We start from the raw sequence: 26,931 nt of genomic DNA, 5'->3' as shown, positions 1-26,931 counted from the left end.
TGGTTTTAGATGAGGATATTGATGAAAGGAATAATTTGGATGCCTAGAACCAAAGGAGAGAAAAACATATCAATTTTATAGACTAGTGGTAATTCGTTGGGTTATTCTGCCTCCACGGAGAACCGGATGAGAGAGGTGCAATGTCATGAAGACAACATGGGTACTGGAGACACAAAGATATGAGTTCAAATCCTAATACCACTTCTCACTAGTCTCGTGACCTTGAACATATACATTTCCTATGTGAATGTCAGTTTTCTCACCTGTAGAATGGGTTATCACAGTCCCTATCTTATAATACTGTCATGAGGATTATATGAATATGCATGTAATGACTTAGCATATGGTGCATAACAAACATTCTGGTGCTCATTATTCTGAGAGGAGGACAGTGAAGGATAGCAGGAGCACAGTTTTGAAGTCAGACAGTCTAAGTTCAATTTGTCATAGCTCCTTCACTTACCACTTGTGTGACCTGGAGCAAGTTACTTAACACCCCTGTGCCTCTGAACTATAGACAATTTTTTTTTGTCTACTATACCTCAATAAAGATAGGAAAAAAAAAAAAAGGCTGGGCACAGTGGCTCACACCTGTAATCCCAGCACTTTGGGAGGCCAAGGCAGGAGGATTGCTGAAGGCCAAGAGCTTGAGACCAGCTAAGCAATATATCGAGATTCCATTTCTACAAAAAATAAAATTAGCCAGGTGTGGTGGCATGTGCCTATAGTCCTAGCTAGCTGGGAGGCTGAGGTAGGAAGATTCTTTGATCCCGGGAATTTGAGGCTGCAGTTTTCCCATCAAAGTTTTCCCAAATGGGAGTCTGATGCAAAATCACAGTGGAAACTTTGTGAACAAGTGAAGAATTTGAGCTATGATTGCACCACTGCACTCCAACCTGGGCAACAAGAGAGAAACTCTGTCTCTTAAAGAAAAAAAAAAAGAGGATGGAAAAAATAAAATAAAATACAGATGAGCCCAAGTTGCAAGATTGTTTTGATAATTAAATATGACAATATATATAAAGTGCTTAGGAGAGTACCTGATAGTTTAGGTACTCTCAATATATTGAAGGTATTACAAATAAATCATCATTGTCATTAATAAAGAGATAAAATAGATTGAAATTACAAAGGAAATATGATTTTTAAGGAGATAATTATCAATCGTGAGTCTAGTTAAACATGCAAATAGGCACCCAGGAAAAGTATCAAAAACACGTCCTTTGAAATGTTGAAGGTTATTCAATCTAGAGGCAGAAGACTCCTAATTGTACGTGTCCTCTCAAACCCTCCAATCTGTAATTCCATCTTTCAAATGACCAGCATGGGACTCAAGGTACACTATAAAAACTGCTGGGGACCAATGTTCCATTTGAATGCCCAGAATGTGGCTTGCCAGTTCTTGAGGCTAAGGATGGGAGTAAGGCTAATGTCATGGTGTTTTCCTCTATGCACGAAACCGGATGTTATTCCTCTGGCTGGTGAAATTATCTTCAGGGTATACAAGAGAATTAATTAAGAGCCAACACAGATTTCAACTCAAATACTTTTTGCTCATCTGTAACCTGAATTTCCCTTCTTGTGTAATTCTGTTTGCAGACGTTATGACATTGAAAATGTTGAGATTTTAATTATAAGGAATCCAATTAGTCACATATGCAATCCAGTAATCTTATTTTCCTATATCTAAGTGCATCACTTAAAAATTGAACATCATGGAACCATCAGCCTCTGGTCACAGGGACATAACCTCAGGCAACAAGGAGAAAATATTCTCTGGCTGTAATATTTGATTTTGTTTTCTATTATATTCAATGCTCAGGGTAAGATTTCTAATATCACCAAGATCAGCTTTCTTTTCCTTTTTTTTTTTTAAGAAATTATTCTTATTAAGGATGTGTTAAGGGGGAGGTATAAAGCAACATCGAAGTTTTCCCACATGGGAGTCTGATGCAAAATCACAGTGGAAACTTTGTGAACAAGTGAAGAAAACTGTTGTTTTTTATCATCTGTCATGCTAGGTGTTACCCATCCAAACGTTGCAAGTCAACAAAGTGTGAACAGAAAATCTTTCGAGAAAGAAGCTTGTCTGTGATATCCAGAGAGAAAGTTTTAATTGAATTAATTTTCATTTTCTAGCTCTGGTCTATGTCCACAACTGGGAGGTTAACAGTGTTCAGAGACCTAGCCAAGGAAGTGTGGGAATATAGTCTAAACTCAAATGCCTCCAGGAGCCACTTTTGTAGGGCAAATGAGTGAGGCAGGCTGACTAGCAGGAGGCACAAGCACAAACCTCATATTTTGTTAAGGAGAGAAGATGGTAATTTTCACCAGCTCGTTGTTGCCATAGGATTAAAGACCCCACACTGCCAGATTTTCTGTTTTTTTCATAAAAAACCAGAGATCTGGAGTTTTATGAAAAATCTCATGATCTTTAAGTTTTGGCAACTACTACAAAGCTTGTTGGAACACTGTGAAGACTAGACAAAATATGTCTGCAGGCAACAGAAAGGCCACCAGATTCAAGTTTGCAAGCCTTGATAAAGCAGAAATAACATGGACTTTGGAAGCAACCGGATTCCAGCTTTACTGTTTACTAGTTGTATGACCCTGGGCAATGCATTAATTCTCAAGCCTTAGCTATCTTTTCTAGTTAGTAAAGCTTTTATTGCAGAGTAATTGTGAGGATAGAATGTAAAATATGTAAATATGTAAAATAACTAATACATAACTGGCATCAACACAGATTGATGGCTACTTTAATTCATCACATAAATGTTAATATTGTTCGTCCCATTTTCATAAAAGTTCTAGGCTTTGGAGCAATGGAAAATTGAATATCTTAGGTACAGGTAAAATTGCTATTTTGAGTTTTATCCTCATGGTTTAATACATGAAAGGGTGCTGGCCCACTATTATCCCAAGTATGAGAGGAACCTGTTTTTTAGAGTTCTTCCACAAGCCCTCTAGCCCAGAAAATTCCAAAGCCCACTTCTCTGGGCAAGCTCAACAACATGGGCACACATTATCCCTTCTGTGCTGCTAACAGGGATGCTAGGTCATATGGTGACCAAATCCTACATCTGGGAAGTGGAGTGGAGAGGGCGAAGAGAAAATGAAAAATAGTGGAGGGATCGGGATTAATCACCAGAATTATAAGGAGTTCAAACAACTCTACAAGAAAAAAAAAAACTAATGATCTCATCAAAAATGGGCAAAAGGTATGAATAGATAGTTCTCAGAAGAAGACATACAAATGGCAAACAGGCATATGAAAAGGTGCTCAACATCACTGATCATCAGAAAAATGCAAAGCAAAACTACAGTGAGATATCATCTCATCCCACTTAAAATGGCTTGTATCCAAAGACAGGCAATAACAAATGCTGGCGAGGATGTGGAGAAAAGGGAACCCTTGTACATTGTTGGTGGGGATATAAATTAGTGCAACCACCATTATGGCATGGCTTATTTTAGTCCGCCTCCACATAAAGGTAACCTAGGCACCCTTGAAGTGGTCGTCCTACCACACATTCAGGGAAAGAAAAAGATTTAAGTCAAGATCTCATGTTGAGTCCTCTTTCTCAAGGTCACATGACTGTCTGAGACCCCAGCTCTCTGTCTCTAGGATAGTGTGAGATTACTGGACACTGAGGTTTTTGAGGACACAAGCCATGGTGCTCAACACATGCTGGGGTTAATTTAAATAGCTGTGTTGCTTTTTCACAGAGCTATTATCAGCAGGAAATAACATAAGTAGATGGATATTGTGAATATAAAATACTATATGGATATATTATTGCTACAAACAATAATCTTGTAGTAGAGTCCACTGATAATTGATGTGTTACATATAACCACACTAATCGTCACTAACAATAATTACCAACAACTCACCAAATCCCATGGTTCCTCATAACATGTTTCCATATGGAATTGATCCAAAGGTAGGTAGTTTTCCGAATGACTCAGAGCTTCCAAGAAAGATCTCAATAATTGTGTATTAAAATTCAATGAAAAAATTGAATTAATATTGATTGAAGTAACCTCCTAGAACTTTGGAGTATAATTTGGGTGTTCCCAATGAGAACAAGTACTCTGCCAATCATAGGGTCACTGCCAAGGGCCACACACTCACGAGCTTGGTTCTACCCAGGCATGCCCAGGAATAGAGCACATGCTCCAGTGAACTGAATATAAGTCTTTAGCACATCAGGACTCACCAGAAAGCAGGAAGATATTATTTCCACTCCTCAATGGAAGATGAAAAGCATTCTAAATTATCATTACACTTAACTGTCACCATATACTGCTATCATTACATAGCCAGGAGTTGATGAAGAGGGATTTTTTTTAAAGGATATGATCCTAAATTAGGGAAATGAAAGGGTATGAAATGAAACTCTCAGTTTGCAATGTATTTCAAAGTCATAAGTTTTTTTATTCCCTCCTTTCTGTCAATAAAAATCTTGGCCATTATTAAAGATTTACTGTAAGTTTTCACCTAATAAAAATATTTCCGGTCAGGCATGGTGGCTCACACCTGTAATTTCAGCACTTTGGGAGGCTGAGGCAGACTGGAGGACCCATCTGGTATGAGTAGGAAAAACAGAGGAGTTGCAGGCAGGGCTGGAAATGCTGCCTTGAAGGGTCCTCCAACTATGATCCAGCTTCTGCTAGATGGCCCAGCTGTTTGGTTTTGGGACTGACATCTTCTCCTTTTGTCCCTCTCACCCAGAGGAGTGCTGGCTCCCTTAGAGGGTTGGGGAAAGGGCAGAACCCTTGATCTGAAACATTTGCCAATGTTTGTGGTGTAAACACTCCCTGACTTGCAAAATTCCTGAATATTTAACAGTGTGCTCTCAGGAGACTATATAAGCTGATTCCAGCACATGACTTTTCCAGCCCTAAGCAGAGTTCCTGTTGTTCAATCCTGGGTTTCTTCACAGCCCCTATTTAGGTTTTCGGTATTTTCAGCATCTTTGTTACTAATTATCTAATTATTTATCTTAGCCACCTGGTATGCACTTTATTTATTTTTATTGTATCCTTACTGTATATTGTTAAGAGAGCAAAATTTGTTAAACTGCTTCTATAAGTACCATAATATAAATGAACTCATATGACTAAGCAAGCGAGAAATTAAGCTGATATTATTGGTTATAGAGTGAGACTTTCTAGATAAAGGAAGCTATGAATCAATTTACACTGTGACACAAGGTTCCTATCACTGTGCACAGGTGGCAAAGTTTGTGGTAGCTATGTGCTATAGTAACACTGTAATAGGACACTTTGGAAAAATTATTTGACAATATATATCAAAAGCCTGAAAAGCTTCCTATTATTTGTCCCACCAGTTCCACTTAACAGAACTATTGTAGGAACTCATCCAAAAAGAAGGGAAAATCCTTATGCACAAGGATGTTTATTGTGGATTACTTAAAATAGGGTATATCTGGAAGCTATTTCAATGTGAAAAAATTGACAAATTTAAATCCATTTTATGGGATATTATGCAGCTTTGAAATTACAATGATCAATATTATAGCAGTGTGAGGAAAAGCACATACTACTAAGCAATAAAATTAGGAAAGACAATTTTGTAAGCATGATAATAACCATATGAGAAGATGCATGCCAGAAGAAGAAGGCTAAAATAAATATATACAAATAATAGTTGAATTATGTTAAGGGGTTATAAGTAGATGGATTTCTTGCCTGTAATTTCCAAGAAGTTACTTTTTTTGTAATGTAGGCATTCCATTTAGTTTTGTTAAATAAAAAATAATGAGACTTACTAACAAAGTCAATGAGAATATTTAGAAGGGGAAAGAAAAGATACTACGCATTAAGACACCCATGAATACTGTTTTATATTTACATTCTAAGCCTTCGATAGGCCTGAAGTTAAATTAAGATTCCCCAATCTGCCTATCTGCATTCATTTTCTATGTATGTTGACGCCTCACCTAAATTTCAGCCGCTCACTAACGGCTATCAAGCCTTTCTTTCAAAAAAGTGGCTGATATTACATATCTCCATACAATTAAACATGCTGCCTCTCGGGTCTTTTGAACCTTGTTTCTACTACAGAGTGGAAGACTGTCTCTTAGGGTGGCACCTTCTGGCTGTTTATGAACAGGTGAGAGTAGTATTAAAGGCTTAAAGAATTTGGTCCAATGGATCCAAAACAGGTCTATTTGTGCTTTGATCAACATGGCTTCAAATCCCTTATTCTGAGTTCTTTATTTTCTTAGAATAAGAACTGCTTCCTCTGCTACATCCTCTTCTCCCTATTTCTCCATTTACATCAGCTAGATCTTTAAACACAAGGCTTACTTAGACCAGGTACCTAGATGCAAAAAAAAGGAAAAAAACCTTAAAATCAGTTCTCATTCAATTTGTTTTGAATTTTAAATAAACAAAACCTAGCTGCAGAATTCAACCTGAAATATTGCCACACAAACCACCAAAGACCGATACCAGTGTCCAGCATAATTATAAAATAGTGATAAAGATCTCAGGTTCTGGAGCTCCAATGTATGGGTTTAAATATTAGCTTTCCCACTTACAGGCTGACTGCTCTTGGGAAAATCCTTAATCTTTTTATCTTTCCATTTCCTTGCCCGTGAAATGGGGATAATATCTTGTAGAATTTTTGAAAGGACTAAATTGGTAATTTCATGTAAAGCACTCAGACTAGTGCCTGGCACTTAAAAAGTACCCAATAAGGTTTAGGTCATATTGTTTTAAGTTCTTGCTCCAAAAAATAAATATTTCATGATGTGTCCCCTTGTTCTTCCCCAGGTACCACCATCAGTCACAGAAACATCTGGCCAAGTGTAGCACAGTTGATACAAAGAACCCCACTGTTTTTCCTAGAGCTTCTCTCCACCGGGTCCGTGATCAGTTAGAGTCTAGCAGGCACAAAAATGAATAAATCCTTCCCAGAATAAACTTTTTTTAAAACCCCAAGTCATCTCTTAACAACTTGGGGGCCCATCGCTCTTTGAAGAATGACTCACAGAAATGCCATTCCATTCACACCACTGCCAAGGGAGCAGCTGCCTTGCCCAAGCACAGCAAACTGTGTGTGTTAGGAAACATTCTGAGTGGATATTTTACACATGAGTTTTGGGGGATGTCTGAATGTGGTTTTGCTACCTTTCAAAGCTAGTTAAAACTGCATGCTGGGCTTATGAGCTCATAGGCCCCCAGCTCTTTCCTCCTATTTCTGCCATCCCCATCTCCTTACTTCTGAATCTGCTCATGATTTCCACATGCAGGATTCATCTTTCTCCAGACCTCAACCAACTCAGACTGAGGTAACCATCCCACTTAGCCACATAAACCCATGGGGCTTAGAATGAGTCACTTCTTCAGTCCCGAGGACTGAGTTTAATTATCATTGTTGGGTTCCCATGAGGCTCTCTCGGGTCCGCAATACTTCCTAGAATGTATGTTTCTCTACAGACCTATGACTTGTCCTGTGTCAGCTCCATCCAACAGTCACCCTGTTTTGGGCTTGGTCACAGAACTGGACTTCAGTCTTGGTCCCTACTCCTCAGTTCTGGTCAGCTACCCTGGATAGTAAATAGCTCCACGTAGCTCCCAAAACTGGAGTTTGCCCCTCTACTGCAGACAGATTTCATGGTACTGACTTGCTCAAACCTGTCCTCTTGGTTCCCTCTCTCAATTCAGGACCTATAGATAGGACTCTCATCTACTGAGCTCATTCCATCTGAGTAGTCACTTCTCTCTCAACCCCCTAAAACCTGTTTCCTCAAAGCTACCCTTCCCAAAATCCTAATTAAATCTAATCTGAACTCTGCCTTGGCCATAAGACTTTGTCTCTGGAACTAGTTTTTGGAACTTTCTCACCCCAGCCCAGTCTGGGGCCTGGGTTCATGTCTGTTCCTGGTCCTCTTGCTACTTACATGTTGCCAACGAGTGGGCATAGGATGAAGAGTATATTGTGAGTATTTCTTGGTAATTAACAAAAACACCTAAAAAGTCTTAGGCTCATGAATTAAGGGTAAATGTCAAAATATCCACAATATCAAAACAGCAACATCAAAACATCATGATAGAAATGTGATCTTATTCACTTATCAAATTTTTTACTTCATCAAAATAAACCACCTGAAGATATAAAATATCAAAACATTTTTGAGCCAATCATCCAGCCATGCTTCTATCCATTTCACTGGACATGCCTACCTCAAACCACTGCCCGTGAGACTGCATCTTGAGGATGACACAGGGGTCTGGTTTGGAAAGGGCATCTCTGTCAGAAATGCCTTTGCACGCCACACGCAGCTCAACTTTGGTCAGGCAGGGGCTGTTAAAGATTCCCAGTGTGTTGGCAGCAGACTCATAAATGTTGCTCATCTTCTTCATTCTGTTTTAGGCAAGTAAAAGAAGAAAAAATAAGTGCCAATCACTGCAATATTGTCAAAGGAGAAAGCCTCCCAATCACCCTTCAGAAAATGGTTAGACAGTTTCAAACATTGAAGGTATTTATCGCACTTTCCAACCTAGTGACACAGTTCCAGTGAAACAAATCAAAACAAACAAAAAACAGGTGCTGGTGCACTTGGTTAAGAACACTATTTTCTTGTATGATTTGCATACATTTGCATAGTAAAATTTTTAGCCTGTGAAATAAAATTAATGAATTAGTTCAATAGGCTGCAAACTGTAACCCAGCTCTTCAATAAGTGTATGACTTGTATGAAATTGCACAGATGATTGTTGGTTCATCAATTTAATCACATCTCAAGTGTTCAAGACTAAAAATCCAACTCAACTCCTATGTGATGGCATGGAGAAGTATATTGTTCTTTCTGAAGAAACAGCCAAATTTCCCACCCCTAAAACTTTGCCCATCTTCTCAAAATGCCATCAGCAAGCCAGCTCCAAGACAGAGGCCTAGCATCTGAGTCCCTGTCCCCATATGCATGAGCCTATTCTCACCTTTCCCTTTCCCACTCCCACCTGCCATATCAGAACTCAGAATGAAAAGGGGGAAAGTGATAGGGAGGAAAAACACAAAGCTTCCTATTCTGAACTTGTGGAAACAGCAGCCACATTTAAGCACTGTGGGCCTCCCACCCCTGCCCATCTCCATGTGATATCCTTTATAACAACACTTTGCATCCCAGAGTCCCAGTGATCCACCAGAGGCCACTGGTGCTCTCCATCTCTGAAGAGGATTGGACCTGTAAGATTCTCTTAGGAGCAAAATTCAATACCTTGCTTATGGAATTCTGCATCTTTGTAGATTCATTAGGGAAAATGACAATGGCTTCCTCAACCTCACATGGTACTGGGGCTCTGCAGTGGAATTTCTTCGTCTATAAAATGGGAATAATTTCCCTCTCTCTCCTTCCCTTCTTCCACAAATATTTAGTGAGCTTCCCCTTGGTACCAGCACTGCACCAGGTTCAACTGAGTACAGCATGCCACCTCTTTTACAGGATGATGGCTATGCTTCAACATTACACATTACACACACACACACACACACACACAATCACACCAACAGCATTTTATTGGAACACAGGCATGCTTATTCATTTATGTATTTATGTATTTCACACACACACACACACACACACACACACACACTCATGCACACCAACAGCATTTTATTGGAACACAGGCATGCTTATTCATTTATGTATTTATGTATTTCACACACACACACACACACACACACACACACTCATGCACACCAACAGCATTTTATTGGAACACAGGCATGCTTCTTCATTTATATATTGATGTATTTATCTGCGGTTGCTTTCACTACAATGGCAGAATTGAGTAGTTGCAATAGAGATTGCAAGTACCACAAAGCCTAAAATATTTATTATGTGGCCCTCTTCAGAAAATGTTTACCAACCTCAGTTCTAAAATACCAGGTAACGGAAATTTGTAGTTTTGGAGAGTTGCAATTCTGGTTTTAAAATATGTTGGGAAATTAGTTTTAGGATGAGAACTGCTCTATTTTCTATCAAAGCGAACATTAATAGGGACTTTGGGACATTTGTTTTTTACAGATGAAAAAATTCAAGCTCAGAGAGGATTGGCAGCTTGCCCATATTATGCAATTATTCTAATGGCAGAACTGGGACTGGAGTACCAGTTTTCTATCTGCCAGCCCAAAGCTATTTTTACCACAGGTAAAACCTTTAGCTGGAGAACTGTTCAAATATACCAAGGAACAGTGGATACAACAAATAATATCCTTGATTTATTTCAACCTCCGTACAGAGTCATACATCCCTTCTATTTGTAAATAAATTATATTCGAATACAGAAAATGCACAAATTATAAGTCTATAGCTTCAAAACCCACTTTCCCTCTATTTTTTTTGTAACAAAATTCGAATGTTTAATTCTTTTCAAAACTTAACTATACTAATGAAAATAAATTATATGTAGACCACCTTCAACATTTTTACATCATCTTTATACAACTATAACAGTGCTTTCAAAAGACATTTTGTGAAGGACATTAATTTCACATTTAAAACGTGTTTCAAAAATAAGGGAACATTAAAGAACAATAAGGCAAATCATTCCATGGCAGTGAAAGGACGGTCGACAAATTATGTTTTCAAAGAAATAAATACACAGATTTTGTTTTGGATCCAATAAATTACTGAAATGGACAAGAAATGTCATTAGTTAAAAGCCATCTTGAATACACATACAGTTAATTTGATAAAGAAGAGTATGCCTCTCAGCATTGTGAGATATATTTCCCTCTATTTTTACAAGTTGTGAGCAGATCAATCACTACAGGAACACAGGTGACAGAGTGTACAGAAAATGAAATTTACAACAAAGTCAAGGGAGGGAAAGAATCAGCTGGTGGGAAGATGGCTTTGTGTTCAGACAGGTTTGTAAGTGTGTTACAAACTCTCTTTATCAACTGTTTGATAAGAACAGCTTATTCTTCAATAAATATCTTCCTGAATTCTGCTTTTCCCAATGCATTAACTAGCTCCTTGGAATCTACACTCCTCTTCTGCAGCCTTCACTGACCTCTTCTATCTCCAAGAGCCATCATTGTCCTTCTAACTTTCCCTATCCTTATAGGCTAATGCCATGTCCATCTCTTCCAAATTGACAGTTTTAATATGTGTTAGGAAAAACATATTGTATTTTTACATACATACTGTATGCAAAATAATATGCAAGCTACGATGGAATATGGGACGTCTCTAATATCAGTCTCGATTGTGAGGTATAATGCAAAAGGCTCCGCCAAGGAGACAGAGAATTCCAGATTCAAATCCTGACTCCTCCATTCACTGACCATGTATCCTTGGGCAGGGTATTTAACATCTCAGACAGTAATACCTATCTTGAAGAGTTGCTGTAAAGAGCAGATTAAATAATATATGTAATGTGATTACCACAATACCAGGTATATTGTGGATGTTCTGAAAGTGGTAGCTATTGTTATTGTGTTCTGACTTATCTCCAGATAAAATAATTCATGCTTTCACTACCAACTGAAAACCTCTTAGATGTCTCACTCTTAAGACCAAACTTCTATAAGTCCATTTAAACGTCTTCTGTATTTGAAACCTGCACAGTCTGACCATACTACCCTCCAAGAGCACACAGTCATCTTTCAAATCTGTTTATCTGAGGATTCACACACACAAGTCAATAACTCTCAGAGGTTCACAAGTCAGAGAGCAAAATAATGGTGACAGCTCTTCTAATATTGTGAAGCTGCTTTATCAACTTCCTGAGACAGACACTTTATTCTTCAATCAGTGTTCTTTCCAAAGCATCAGCTGGCTCTATGGGAATCCTACACTCCATAAAAGCCCTCTCTTGCTCCATGTAAAAGATAGTCACATGTTATATGCAATTCACAAGGCATCTGATGGGAATGGCAGGATTCCCACAATGCAGAGGGGTCAATTGTCTCATCCTCCCTCATTTATTCATTTCCAGGTTGTTACAACACTTTTGGTTCACATGGGTCTGGTTAAGTGAATTTTAGATGATAATATTTAGTTTTAACTATCCCTACATCTCCAATGGATTACTGCAAAGAAATCTTATTGAATGTAAAAAAAAATAATGTCGGCAACCACACACCATGAAATAGCACAGGCGGCACATTTTTCTCCTAGTCTGAGGTTCCCATTGGCCATCATGCTTGCTTAAAATGGTGGCAATCTTATCACATGTGTTAATAATTGCCCAAGATAATTAAAACTTATCAAGACTTCTTGAAATATGGACTGATACATGCAATCACCATAGGATATTCTATATCAAGTGTATGTAGTTCTTGCTCTGAATTATTAGTTAATGATAGTAAATTTAAGTAGTTTATAAAAGAATAAATATATAAACTAGAGGCACATGTTTAGAGTTTTTTTAATCAATGGAATACACGATTCAGAAATTTTATGGATCACTTCTTTAAGCAATGAGAAACAGAGGATTTGAAGCCGGGAAATGGGCATGATCAAATAAATATTTTATAAATATCACTCTAGTACTAATATGATGGTTGGACTGCAGGAGAGAAAAAACATTTGTAATCATATGAGGCTATTTTGTTGGTCACTTTCTATTCCTCCTTTTCCCATTGATTCTACTTTCTCCCCTCTGCTCAGGGCCCTAAAAGGCTTACCTCCATTGACTGCCAGCACATTGTTGGCAAGTGTTATGTTGGGTTTCACTAAAAGGATGCAGTTTTGGGGAAAGGGGAGAGACAGAATAGCGTATTTCTTCCCAACTCCTACCCTGATCGTTAGCAGTAGCCAAGCAAATGACCATAGCTCTATCTGCAAGCCTCCAGATATCACTGGCCTTAGTAACAACAGTTTCCTCGCCTTACTCCTTCAGGCTTATGAGTTGTAATGTTTTTCTGCCAGTCTTAAGGTGGGCATCCTAGAAGCAAAGCCTGAAACAGGGATTCAGATGCAGTTGATTTCCTTCTCTCAGAGGAGAGAAGAAAAGGGCAGGAAGCAAAGAGGTGGTCTCAGCTGGAGTCCAGCTTTAATCTGATTCCATGGGGGATCTGGGACATGAATTGTACCCTTAAGGAAAGAGGTTCAGCCTATTTTAACTCCATGTGAGAAAGTCATGCTAGGGATGAGGGGACATAAACTCTTAGATTTGCTGCTTCCCCACCTTGACTGAAAGCAATCAGGCATTCCCCAGAAAAGAGGCAGCCATGAGCCATTATCAGTTAACACTTGGCAGTCCTTGAGGGAGGGATGCACTTACTGGATAAAGGGCATGTAGGCAGAATATCATCAGGTCTATTTTACCACAGTGGCTGGTCTCTAGGAACCTCCTTATAAATTCCTTCAGCTTTGACCACATAACTGTAAATTTTCTTTTCATTAAAATCTCTTGAATCAATAGAGATGATTCTGTTTTCTGCTTGGAAGAGAACTAGAGCAGTACAGCTGGAATTAAAAATTAGGAGTGGTGTGGCAGACAGAGGCTAAGATGGTCACCTCCTGGTATTCATGTCCTGTATAACACCCTCACTTTGAGTGTGGGTGAGACCTGTGACTTGCTTTTAACCAATAAAATATGGCAAAAGCAATGGAATGTCACCTCTGTCTTTATGATACCTCAGATAATGACACCATCTTGATAAGGGACTCTCTCCCTTGTTGGTTTTAATGAAGTGGCCGTGTTGGGAGGCAAGGAACTGAGGGTAACATTCATCCAACAGCCAGCCAGAAACTGAGACTCTCCGTCCAACACGTTGAAAGGAAATGGATTCTGCCAACAACCATGTGAACTTGGAAGTAGATCATTCTCCAGTTGAACTTCAGATGTGACAGTAGCCCTGACTGACACCTCGATTGCAGACTTGTGAGACTTGGAGACAGTGAATCCGAATAACCTGCAGCAGTATTTCTGACCTTCAGAAACAGTGAGATAATAAATATGGGCTGTTTTAAGCTGCTAAATTTGTGGTAGTATTATCTAGCAACCAATAATTATTAATAATACAAACAGATTCAAGAGGCGCTCCAAGGTGCATATGTGTGTGTGTGTAAACTCCTTTCGATCAGGGACTACTTCTTATACTTTACTGCATCCCCAGCAGTGCTCATCTTGGCAATATTTCTGGTCTGGCGATGAAGCCAACATAAACCTTCATTTCTAGAGGGATAGGGTACAGGAAAGCAATATGGAGATACTAAAGGCAAAATTCCCAGCTTTTCACAATTATACTCAGGGTCCACAGCTTACCTCCCGGTGCCTGCACAAATGAAAGCCCTGACAAAATATACTGGAGTTCCTGAGTTCTTGTGCCTGACCTTGACTTTGGAGGTAGTACACAGGACAGTGAAATCAAATTGTTTGGCTCTGGTCCAGCTGAAGCTCACTGCTGAAAGGTGATCATAAAATATGGCTCTGTCAATGAGTGATCAGCTACCTCTAGGCCCAGATAAGTGGAGTAAACAAGTAATTTCACACTCTGCTAGAGAACAGGATTAATATAGCCCGATTATCAATACATTCTCCATGGCCGATTTAAATCCTCTTTGTTGCCTTTCACACAATACCTTGGTTTTTGGGAGACTAATGTCTGCTGAGAATTATTTTGATAAAAGCTGACTTTTGGCCAATTTTAGAAGCAAATTATAATTGTCCTTTCACTCAGATAATTTAAGTTATTAAAAACTACCACTTCAGCATATTCACATTCTCTAACAGGACAAACTGATCCTGAAACTTAATTAGTTTCTGAATGAGCTGCAAACAACACAAAGACAATAGAGAACTCAAGAGGGAAGAGAATCAGCTTGAGTTCACAGGGGAACCAGTTGAGCAGAGCTTGTCTTAAGACTGTGTCAAGAATAAGTGCATAATCACTCTTCTGCTTGCCTTGGCATTATTCAGCCTTTTAAAATGTCATAGGACATCCAGGGAAGGCTGGGGTGCTGGATGTCTCTATCTCACAACATTTCCATCACAATTCAAGAAACTTGTATAAGGTATCTGCTATGTGCCTAATGTTGTGCTGAATGCTGGAGGAACTGAACATCCACTCACTCAACCAGAGATTAACAAGGTGTTATTCCACTCAGACTTGTCAATCCATTTCCTAGTCAACATTCCTCAGATCAAGAGGAGATCTATCTTGCACTTACCCATAGGTGGCAAGCAGTGTGCCAGACACTGGAAGGGATGGAGGTATAAATGAGATAGTCCACCTGCCTCAAGCTTCATATTCTGGAGCAGTGCATCTCAGACTTGACCGTGATCACAAATCACCTGGGAAGTGGTTAAAATGTAGTTTCTGTTTCAAGAGTGTGGATGAGGGCCTGAGATCCTGCTCCCAGATGCTGTTGATCTGCTAGCCTGCGGACTACACCTTGAGTAACAAGGTTGCTAAGTACAAACCAAGCATCTATAAAACAAGGCAAACTTCCCCCAGATATTACTTATCTTAGGAACAGACACTCGTATATGAGATACAGGATAACACAGGGATAAGAGTGCAGACCTAGTATTGGAGCATTTGAGTTTGAATCACAGCTCTACTGTTGTTAAAGTAGGCAGCTAGTCAAGCATGAATAATGTAAGAGAAGGCTCCCCCCGACTCCATCAGGAATGTCAGGCGACCATCAGGTGATGGTCAGGCAGTTGTCACACTGTCTCTCTAAAATAATAATTGGTCACAGCCAGTGCCAGGGAAAGGCAGTCTCCATAGATAAAACACCTGAAACTGATGATCAGCAGCTTTTGGATTAAGATTTCAGCAGTTGGGCGAGTAGGCTCAAGCATGCATATTAAGAGGCAAAATGGTACCGTTTCACTGGTATGTAACCATCAGGGGCATTCCACTGGTAAGGAAAGAATGCCTCAAATGAGCATGCGTACAACTCCAGTAAACACACTGCTCGTGCTCCCCTCCCAAGTGCTGGCAGGGCACTGTGCATGTGGACAACCAACCCCGAGGGAAGAATCAGGGAAGAAGGGACACAAGACCCCAGAAGTGTGTTAATATATGAAACCCCAAGTCAAAAGGTCAAACTGTGCACTTGTCTGTCAAGTTGCCTACTTGGCCCTCTTCCAAGTGTATGTTCTTTCCTTTTGTATCTGTTCTAAAGCTTTTTAATAAACTTCACTTCTGCTCTAAACCTTGTGTTGGTCTCTCCTTCTGCCTTATGCCTCCTTGGTCGAATTCTTTCTTCTGAGAGGGCAAGAATTGCAAACTTCACATGGATTCACTGCCAGTAACACTATTTACTTATTGTGTGACCGTGAGTAAGTTACTTGAATTCTCTGTGTCTGTTTTGCCGTCTTTAAAATGGGGATAATAATACTTCCTACTTTGTGTTCAGAATTCAGTGAATAATCCACATAAGGTCCTCAGAAGAGTACCTGGGCCATAATGAGCACTCAATAAATGCAAATTACTGTTACCATTGCTGTTATTTTTTAATTGGACCACTAGGTTCATAGAACGTTCTTTAAATTCTTATATATCTTCCCAGCATTCAGTAATAGATCATCAGATCCTCAGGATAATCCTCCACTGGATCCTCGGGATAATCCTTTTGTAGGTCCTATTAGGATATCCATTTCCATTTCATAGGCAAGAAATTGCACCCTAGAAAGGTGCAACAACTGCACATAGCTGTCCAGTCACAAAGTGGCAAAGCAAGGATTAGAACCCAGGACCTCCACGTACAGAACTTATGCCCTTAACCTTTTTGCTATTCTGCCTCCTTATAGGTTAGCTGCTTAAGAAGACTCTCAAAAAAAGTGACAGGCAGGGATTTACACCACAGAACATCTGCCAAAATTTTCTTGGCCCATCTAGCTTCCCCGAATGTCACCTGGTGACTGTCTCTCCCTCTCTCTGTCTCCTCCCCTTCTCTCTAAAGTCCTTTAGATTTTAGATTCTTTTTCCCCCCATTTCACAGAGAGTCCTTTATTTTGTAAATTAATCTGCCCTCTAGGTTTCTTTCCTACCAAGACTCTAATCATTACTCACCCTGCTCAGGGCCCCTCTGCTCTCATTTTGGCAGTACAAACACTGACTCTTCCCAAGAGGGTGGGAAAAGGAGAAAAACTGTAAATATTTATACTTTTTGTCCTCATCAAACATACAATGTTTAATAATTCTCTTTTAAAAATAACTTGCTTTTTGGCGGGCGTGGTGGCTCACATCTGTAATCCCAGGTTACTTTGGGAGGCCGAGGTGGGTGCATCACCTGAGGTCGGGAGTTCGAGACCAGCCTGACCAACATGGAGAAACTATGTCTCTACTGAAAATACAAAATTAGCTGGGTGTGGTGGTGCATGCCTGTAATCCCAGCTACTCAGGAGGCTGAGGCAGGAGAATCGCTTGAACCCGGGAGACGGAGGTTGCGATGAGCCAAGATCGTGCCACTGCACTCCAGCCTGAGCAACAAGAGTGAAATTCTGTCTCAAAAAAAAAAAAAAAAAGAAATAAAAACTTGATTTCCTAGCTACTAATATTAACTACAGTAATAAACCACACTGTTTTATTTATTCCTTGAGATAACTTCTTGAGATCAGTATTGTCAGCCTCATTTTATAGACGTGGTGGTTAAATAACTTATCCCAATGTCATAGTAAGTGACAGAGCCAGGAATTAAACCTGGATCTAGTGGTCTCTAAAGCCTGTGTTTTTGACCATTTCTTATAAAATAATTTATAATTTGCTTAACAATTACTTTCTTTTTAGACCAGACCAAGGCAAACTTCAACCCTATTCCAATCCTAATAGACCTCTAAGATGTAGTGTATATATTAATGAGATTGTGCTCTGGCAGTCCTTAAAAATTCACTTTACTTCCTTTATTCCCAAGGCTGCTCAAGTCACTCTATATGCAACGGTAGCTTCATCAACAAGTTGAGGGTCCAAGAACTTAATGCCCCTACTGATTATTTCAAACACTGAGCATTTGAGGAGTTACAGATAGAGCTACAACACCCAGCAAACACAGATACAAACCATGTGAAATACAAAAGGCCATGGTTTTCATGAATAATATGACAATATGAGTACATGAATTAACAATATAACAATTGTCATATGCATTCAAAATGGACAACATGCATACATGAATGTTTTTCTGGAACATATCATACCAAATCTCTCAGATGCAATAAATAATTATTTCAATCATTTCCTGAGCTTTATAATTTGAGACAACAGAGAGACCAAAAGAAAATATCTAGCAGAGATCTCATTTCTTGAAAAACAACTTCTTGGGAAAATGTGTATATGGAATCAGATACATTGATGTTCTTACGAACTTCTGGGCTTACAATTTGGACTCTAACAGTGATTCATAAAGATGAGATTTCTCCAGAAAGTAACTATGTTTATTGCGTCATATTTATATTAACTTTATAGCACTCAAATGTTTCCTATCTTTAGGAGAAGAATTTGATGTATAAATATAACCGAATAATTTTAAATGCTGACAGAAACTTTTAAGAGTTAAACTTGAACTAAATCTCAAGAGAAATAGTATAAATGACTATCTTCTCCCTGTCACAGCCCCTCCTATTCCCAGCATAACAAAGGCAACTATAGTTCCTGAATAAGAGAGAAAAAGCAAATTTAAATAATATTTTATTATTTTGGCACTGAAATAATTTGCTCTCGTTTCTCAGGCAACTAAATTTACCAAGTAGAAAGATCAAATCTCAGTCTTGCTTTGTTTAGTTATTTTCCCTTCTTAATAAAATCATAGTTTGGATTCTTCCGCTAGGGTCACGTTAACAGGAAGCTGGGGAGCTCACAACGTGGATTTTGCGTTTCCAGTTTAAAAAAAAAAAAAAGAGCAGGATTATTCTTACGTTCAACGGGAGAAACTACAGACAACATATGAAGCCAGAAGCCAGTTTCCTTGAGAAAGCATGATAACTGATCTACTTACGGGTCTTGTTCTGCTTCCATACTGTCTCCTTTAAGAATTGCTTCATGCACTTTTTTAATTGACATACTTTTGCTTAGTTGGCAGAGGACAACATGGTGTGTTTTGGGAAAGAAGAGGGGTTTGAATAGATAACAAAGTTTAAAAAGAAATACCTTTTCTGAATAAAGAGCACAATCTCTAGTTCAGCATTGCCCAGTAGAAATATGTGTAATGATGGAAACATTCTGTATTGGTGATGAACAATATAGTGGCTACTAGCCACAGGTGGCCATTAAGCACTTGAACTGTGGCTAGGGCAATTAAGGAGATATATTTTTAATTTACTTTTATTTTAATTTAAATCTAAATAGCAACTTGTAGCTAGTGACATGCACTGGACATACTGAACTACTGTTTGTTTATTTTCTTTGTTTTTCCTGAAGAACAAAGCAACTCATGAAAACAGGACTCTTTTATAAGATAAGTCTGTCATTGCCCTATTTGGTGGAGAATGGATGAAGAAGTGCTCAAAAGACTTAACAGGCTCAAGTTTAGCTGCTAGGCTTTTCATCATCTGCCAGTGCCTGTTGAGTGGTGGTGACTGCCCACCTTACTTGTGGAGACAGCATGAGAATGAATAGCATGATTCACTAGCAATATCAGCAATCTACATGCATGGAGGAGTGAAGTGGCAATTCATGAGGAAAGACCTTGGGGACAATATTGGAGCAAAGCTCCCCTTAGAATTTCTAACGTGGCGGAACCTTAATGTCCAATGTGTAATCATGTTTCTGCTAAAAGTTTCCAAGTGGGACAACATAAGCTTTGTGGTAAATGACCTTGCTAGTGTTGCTATGGATGAAAACAAAGAAGGGACTAGAATTTAGGAAAAAGTAGCATGTGAGGCGAGTATTTTTAAAGTTAAAGAGAGGGATGTTTGAAAGGGAGGACATGTTGGAAGATACATTGTGTTTGTCGCTGCAATCAGACTCATGACCAGCTATCACAGACACTTGAGTGATGCTTTCAGGAGGAGAAAAGCCACTATAGACATGGAAGAAGTGGTGTCTGCATGTCAACATTCATACACAGACACACACACAAATTCATATGTTCTTGCGCTCTCTCTCTCTCTCTCTCTCTCTCTTTACTAGTGCGACTTCTCGAGTCTGAATATCAGGTGGGGTTACTTTCATGTAACAATGTGAGAAATGTATATTCACTGAAGGAGTTTGACAACAATAGATAGAAAAAGAAAGACACAAGTTCTCCCCCCCAGCATAGAGAAACTTTGGAGGGCCTCTTGCTGTAGAAGGGAACATTGGGTGAACTGATCAAGTCAGTGGACCAGGGCAAGTCTGTGGAAGACATTATCAGACGAGGAAGAAATCTGGCAGATGCCTTGTGTATGGCAGCTGAGAATTCTGTGGATTTCTAGTCACCACTGAACGTGAAAAGAACTCTAGTACAAGAAAACCTGCAGTTCCCAATGTGGGTAGAGAGAGACTAGAGAAACAGGCACCAGATGTAGAATACTCACGGGCAACAGTAATACTCATGGGCAAGCATTTTTGGATAATGATGTGTCTGTCCCAGTGCTTCCCATAATATGATCAAATTTAATCCTTTCAAGAGTTATGGAAGGTAGCTATTGATATTGTTTCCATTTTACAAATGAGAAAATTGAGATTCAGAAAATCTAAATAAATTGCTAGATTGCACAACCCAAAATGGAGGAAGCAGAATTTAGTCAGATTTTTTAACTCAAAAGTGCAGGATTTTGTGTATAATGTTATTCTTCCTTCCTTTACATAACTCAAGATCTAGGTTCCTTTTACAATTCAATTTGAGTCCCTTAATGCTGGAAGTCCCAGAATGTGGTATCACGCTCATTTGGACACAAAATATTTATTTAATACTTCAAGTATGTGCTGAGAACCATGGTAGGTACTGGCAGATACAAAGATGAAAAGACAAGGTTTCTATCTTCATGGAGTTTCCAGGCTGATGGAGAAATGAACAGGCAAATAAATACTTAGAAAAGATTAAGTTTGCTTGTTATGTTGTCTGCCATATTTCCATTAAAATAGCCATAGACAAACTCAGAAGCTGACAATCACACCAGAAAGAAAAAACAAATAACAAATAAGCAAAAAAAAAAACCATGGGGAGTTTCCTCTGGCTGTTTTCTACAGAGCTGTGTTCTATGGAACTGTTATTCTATGAGGTGCTAATAGATAATCTTAAAAGGAACAACAGTAGACTTTATTACATAAAACAGGTTTTTTGTAACAGGACATTTTAGAGTCATTAGTATGTTAATTTGCACTGTGAATCTCCAAAAAGGAGATATATGGTGTATAATATTTCCCAAAATTATTTAATCACAAAAACACATTAGAAGACAAATGAAACACATTAGAAGACAAATGATTAACAAGAAGAAAAAACGTTTTTAAAATTCTAGAGGCTAAAGAGTAACAGGTAGAGGCATATTGCATTTGGGAATATTTTATTTACTATGAAAAGTGTTGTAGGGAGCTGAAGTGAGAATGACCAGGAAATAGTGCAGTGTAGGAAGTACCGTCTTTCAGGTACTACACTGGGTGCTGAGCTTGTGGTTAAGTCAGAGTTCCAGCCCTACCCTGGAAAATCTACTCTAAATAAATGACTGCTGGATTCAGCAACTTAAGTCAGGTATATTAAGGTGACCTTCAGATATTCATCTGAGAAGTAGCAAATGCTAGCACTAAGTGAATAGTGAAGAGGATTGATGAGACTCCACTTAATCTGTCCACTGGTAAATGCCAGCTGGATATATTTCTTTCTAATCCTGAATGAGTAAATTAGAAATAACAACAGCAACATGCAGCCTAAGAAAAGGATGGGAATAACTAGATTGTGGTCAGTTCATAAGATGGAATGCCATATAGCAATGAAACTGGATGTCCGTTTGATACATGTGCTAACATGCATAAATCTAGACATAATGTTGAACAAAATAGGCTAAATACAAAACAGTACATGCTGTATGATCCCAATTTTGTGAAGTTCAAAATCAGGCCAAAATCAATTATAATGATAAAGGCAGAACGACAGTTACCTTTTGTGAATGCAATGATGGGAGGGATACAAGAAGGCTTCTGGGGTGCAGAAATAAACTACATCTTGATTTAGGAGGGTTTGCTTTGCAAAATTCACCCAGCTGTATATTTACAATGTGTGTACTATTCTGTATGTTTGTTGTACTCAGATAAAATTTTACTTAAAATATAAATAATAGGTGGCAGAAATAGAGTCAACCTATCTAATATGTTATTGATCATGAAGAGGTAAAATTCTCTTACTAAAGGACCAACACCCTCTTAGATTATCTTTAACATCTAACTAGGCAATACTTTAAAAAGAAAACTATAATAAGCGAGTGAATAAGTGAATATATGAATATTTTAAAACTGACAAAATTTAATTAAAAGAAAGCAGTAATAGAGATAAGGCAAAAGCTAAGGAAACAAACTTCAAATGAGTCAAAGTCACTTCTCTCATTCTCCCTAGCCTGGATCCATCGTAATTTATTCCTCATTGCAGTCAGCAGGTATGAGTTGCTTAGGAACGTTTGGCAAATTGTTAAACTCAGATCTGATCAGGTCACTCCGCTGCCCAACATCCTTCTGTGGATACCTGAAAGGTGCAGGCCAATGCCTACATTTCTTAGCCTAGAATCACTGATTTTTCCTACCTTTACTCATCAGGCCCACTATTCCCCAGACACTTTAAATTGCTGCAGTCTCATTTTCCTTCTCATACTTTCAAGTCCTAGAAGACCCATGGAATTATGTGTAGATTTATTTACGTGAAAAAAATTTTACTCATTTATTTCTCTTTCCTGGCCCAATTTTAATCCCTTGACAAAATTATCATGACCTCCCCCTTACCTTTCTTAGTCACTCCTTAATTTGTGTTCCAGGCCCACTATTCCCCAGAGACTTTAAATTGCTCTGTTCTCATCTTCCTTCTCCTACTTTCAAGTCCTAGAAGGCCCATGGAATTATATGTAGATTTATTTACATGAAAAAAATTTTACTCATTTATTTCTCTTTCCTGGCCCAATTTTAATCCCTCGACAAAATTTTCATGACCTCCCCCTTACCTTTCTTAGTCACTCCTTAATTTGTGTTCCTACAGTTCTGGTTTAGTGTCCTCTTACACTAATTATCACATACATGCTATAGCTATTAGTTTACATGTCTGCAAAATCCTAGTGGCTAAGGATCAAGGACTGTTTGACAAATATTCAAGGCAGGACAGACTGGAAGTGGAGCCTCCTAAATCAATTGATGACAGATACCTTGCATGTGGGGGTATTTTAAAATCAGTGGCTCCAGATGCTGGTAAGAAAATAAATCTCCAGAACCAGGAACGAGGCCCTTAAAATGTCAGTTGAACTAGAAATATAACAAATATGATCTATGGTGTCATCTCAGAACCAAATGTTCTGAAACAAATGTTCATCATTTGTTCGTCAAATCTCAGAACCAAATGTTCATGGGTGTAAGACTCCAAGCATTTCATCCAGAAGGGCACTGCTCCTCGATTCTCCTTCCTCTCTCTCCCCAAATTGAGCTTGTCACTGATACTGCCTCAAAGACAGATTTACATGGTAAATGGCTGAAGGTAAAGAAGATGTCTGATGGTCTGATATCCTTACAGTGGTATGGCATAACCAGAAGTTAAGCTGATGAGCAGAATAAAGGCTTCCTGTCCACATCTGATGGGCTGACAACATTGCTCCCACACAGTTGACACTTACTGGGTGGCACCAAAGGGTGGTGACAAGAGTGACAACTTTGCCTCTGCATCTCAGAAACCCAATTCCCCCAAGAAGAAATGATGTCACTTCTGGGCAAAAAGAACCAAACTATTCCTACTTCCACCACCAACTGGATTAGAACACCAGAGTACATTCTTTAACCCTCAGGTCTCTCAGATGCCAGTCTTCGTGTTGGTCTGTTTCACTGGAGATGAACAGCCCAAGTAGCAAATGAGGCAAATTCTCATAATTTCACAGATAACTGCAAAGAGATGTTCATAGTCATAGACACTCTCCCTTTATCCCTAAGACCCCTAAAATTCAACTTATTAATTACCGAGCAGCTACCGTACACCCAATACTCGATCATGTGCCATGAGGAGCTCTGAAATAATAAATCGTGGTCACTGCCTTTGAAAAACTTTCAGAGTGATCAAGTACATGAAATATTTATTCAAGGAAGGTACGAGAGTATGATATTTAAATGTGTAGGCTTTTTAAGCAGATATCCGGAGTTCACATTCTACCTCCATGGTTTACTAACCATAACGATAGGCAAGGTGTACTTTATTTTCCTCACCTGCAAAATGGAACTAATAACAGGATCCACCTTAGCACTGTTGTGAGGATTCAGTGAGCAACAATGCAGATATAGAGCACAGAGTAAGTGCTAAACAATCATTGTTACCAGGGTTAATATAAAAGAGAGTTCTGCAAGTAGATACATGATGAATCATCAAAGTAATTAGCAAAGACCAAGTCAGTAATCATAAAGCCCAGAGAAGATAGAGATGCTTTGGTCCAAACTAGAGAGAAGAGAGAAGAAAGGTACTATTTATCAAGCAGGCTCTTTTTTATATAATTTCAATTTTTATGTTAGATTCAGGGGGCACATGTGCAGGTTTGTTACCTGGGCATACTGTATGATGCTAAGGTTTGGGGTATGACTGATCTCATCACTCACCCATGTTCTGAGCATAGTACTCAATAGTCATTCAACCCTTGCCCCCAACTAGTAGTCTCCAGTTTCTATTGTTGCCATCTTTATGTACATGAGTACCCAATGTTTACCTTCCATTTACAAGTGAGAACATGTGGTATTAGGTTTTCTGTTCCTACATCAATTCACTGAGGACAATGGCCTCCAGCTGCATTCATGTTGCTGCAAAGGATATGATTTTGTTATTTTATATGGCTGTGTAGTGTTCCATGGTGTATATGTACCATACTTTCTTTATCCAATCCACTATTGATGGGCACCTAGGTTGATTCCATGCCTTCGCTATTGTTAAGAGTGCAAGCAGCCTTCTTCATGCCAGAACTGGTTTAGTGGCTTTACACAGAATCATCACTACCTCATTTATAAACTAGGAGAGACAGGTCTTAAGCTAAACCCAGAGCCCGATCTAAATTTGAAGAAGTAAAGAAGACAGGAAATGCCCATCTGTATGACCAGTTATCAAAGAATGGTGAAAACACAGAAACAGCATGCTGCATCTGGAGGGCATGAGATGTTCAAATGGATAAGTATCAGTTGGGTGCTACATAACATATGGTCAAAAGTGCTTTGGAAACTCATGGACATTAATTTGCTAAACATTCTCTAATTGTGACATAACTTCTCTGTGCCTCTGTTTTCTTATTCTAAAAAGAAAGAAAGTAATAGCTACCTCCCAAGACTATTGTGAGAATTAGGGGAGAGAACAGACATAAAAGAAGCAAGCATAATAACAAATATAGTAGATCCTCTAAAAGTGTTATGTCTGTTTCCATTTCTCCTGTCCTGCGGTCCACAATATATTAATAGTAAATGCCCAAGTGCCCACACTTAAAGCTCAGATAATTTGAAAGAACTATGATTTAAAGATAAATAATTATTATAGATCAAGACTGTAAATTAAAATGGTTCATGTTAAAAGCTGTTTGTATATTTTGGTTTGGGCCAAAACTTTTAAAACAAATAGGTTTTATTATAAGTTGGACCGGTTCGTTGAACATGTGGGACTCTTTGGCAAGTTCTGCAAAGAAATTAGCTCATGGGAGGTTTAAAAATGAATTAACTTTATTTTAACTTGAAAGTCAGAGTTTAGTTCAATGAAAAAGCCTGCTACAAATAACTTTTGCTTTATCATAGTCCTCTTTTGTGCTGATAGTAGGACCAAGGAAGCAGAGACAAAAATGTGTGTGTCTATGTTTGTGTGTTTGTATGTATAAAATCTTGTCACCAAACATTCAGTCTGCTCCCTCAGGACTCTTGCACTGTGCATAGAGATCTCACTAGTTCTGAGAATGTGGAGCAGGGACTATAAGGCCTGTGAGAGGCCAAGGGACGTGCAGAAAATCCAACAGCACTGGCTGGGCATGGTGGTTCACGCCTGTATTTCCAGCACTTTCGGAGGCCAAGGTGGGCAGATCACTTGAGGTCAGGGGTTTGAGACCAGACTGGCCAATATGGTGAAACTCTGTCTCTACTAAAAATACAAAAATTAGCTAGGCATGTTGATGCATGCCTATAGTACCAGCTACTTGGGAGGCCAAGGCAGAAGAATCACTTGAGCCTGGGCAGTGGAAGTTGCAGTGAGCCAAGATTGCACCACTGCACTCCAGCCTGGGTGACAGAGCTAGACTGTGTCTCAAAAAATAAATAAATAAATAAATACATCCAACAGAACCAAAGAGGGGTCTGGGGTAAAATGCCTCATGTGGGCCAGTGGCTCATGTCAGCTGAGCCTCAGGCCCTAAGGAAAATGACTCCCATATCACCCCAAGGTTTTCTTTCTAATCCTCCTCTCTCCACCGAAAGTAAGACCCAGAAGGAGAGACTAAAGGGACCCAGGGGCCAGTGGCTGCCTTACTCTTCTCTGAATCCAAAAGACCAAAGGGACCCTCCTGACTCTTATGTGACCCGGCTTAATTCAACAGAACAGGAGACTCAAGAGAGATTTGGGTCAGTGACTCACCTTGTGATAGTGGCTACTTGCAGGGTCTTCCAGACATTACGTGTCCCCTGGGGACTCATCAAGGACACTGAAAGAACAAAAGTCCTGAACCGTTCTCATCAGAGGTATAGTTAACAATAGTCACATGACATATCTTGTCTCCCTTACAGCTGCTAAGACCTTATGTGTTTCCTTCCCTGGATAGGTATTCATCTTCATCCCCCATCCCAACTTCCAACCTCATCAGCTGGGGCAGTGAAGCAGG

The 26,931-nt window shown here is 39.0% G+C and overlaps 1 protein-coding gene across 4 annotated transcripts in view; it reads right to left on the bottom strand.

Annotated features, from left to right (window-relative positions):
- CPNE4 (copine IV) overlaps positions 1–26,931 on the bottom strand; it is a 510,039-nt gene that overhangs the window by 369,856 nt on the left and 113,252 nt on the right. For all 4 annotated transcript variants that reach the window (XM_011933669.1, XM_011933666.1, XM_011933667.1 and 1 more), the window contains one exon: positions 8,221–8,401. In XM_011933669.1, coding sequence (XP_011789059.1) covers positions 8,221–8,400 — 180 coding nt within the window. In that variant the 5' untranslated portion in view covers position 8,401. The remainder of the gene's footprint in view (positions 1–8,220; positions 8,402–26,931) is intronic.

Source organism: Colobus angolensis, unplaced genomic scaffold, assembly GCF_000951035.1.
Source record: "Colobus angolensis palliatus isolate OR3802 unplaced genomic scaffold, Cang.pa_1.0 Scaffold129, whole genome shotgun sequence".
NCBI lineage: Eukaryota > Metazoa > Chordata > Mammalia > Primates > Cercopithecidae > Colobus > Colobus angolensis.
Note: the sequence above shows the minus strand (reverse complement) of the source record. Positions and strands in the feature narration are given on the sequence as shown.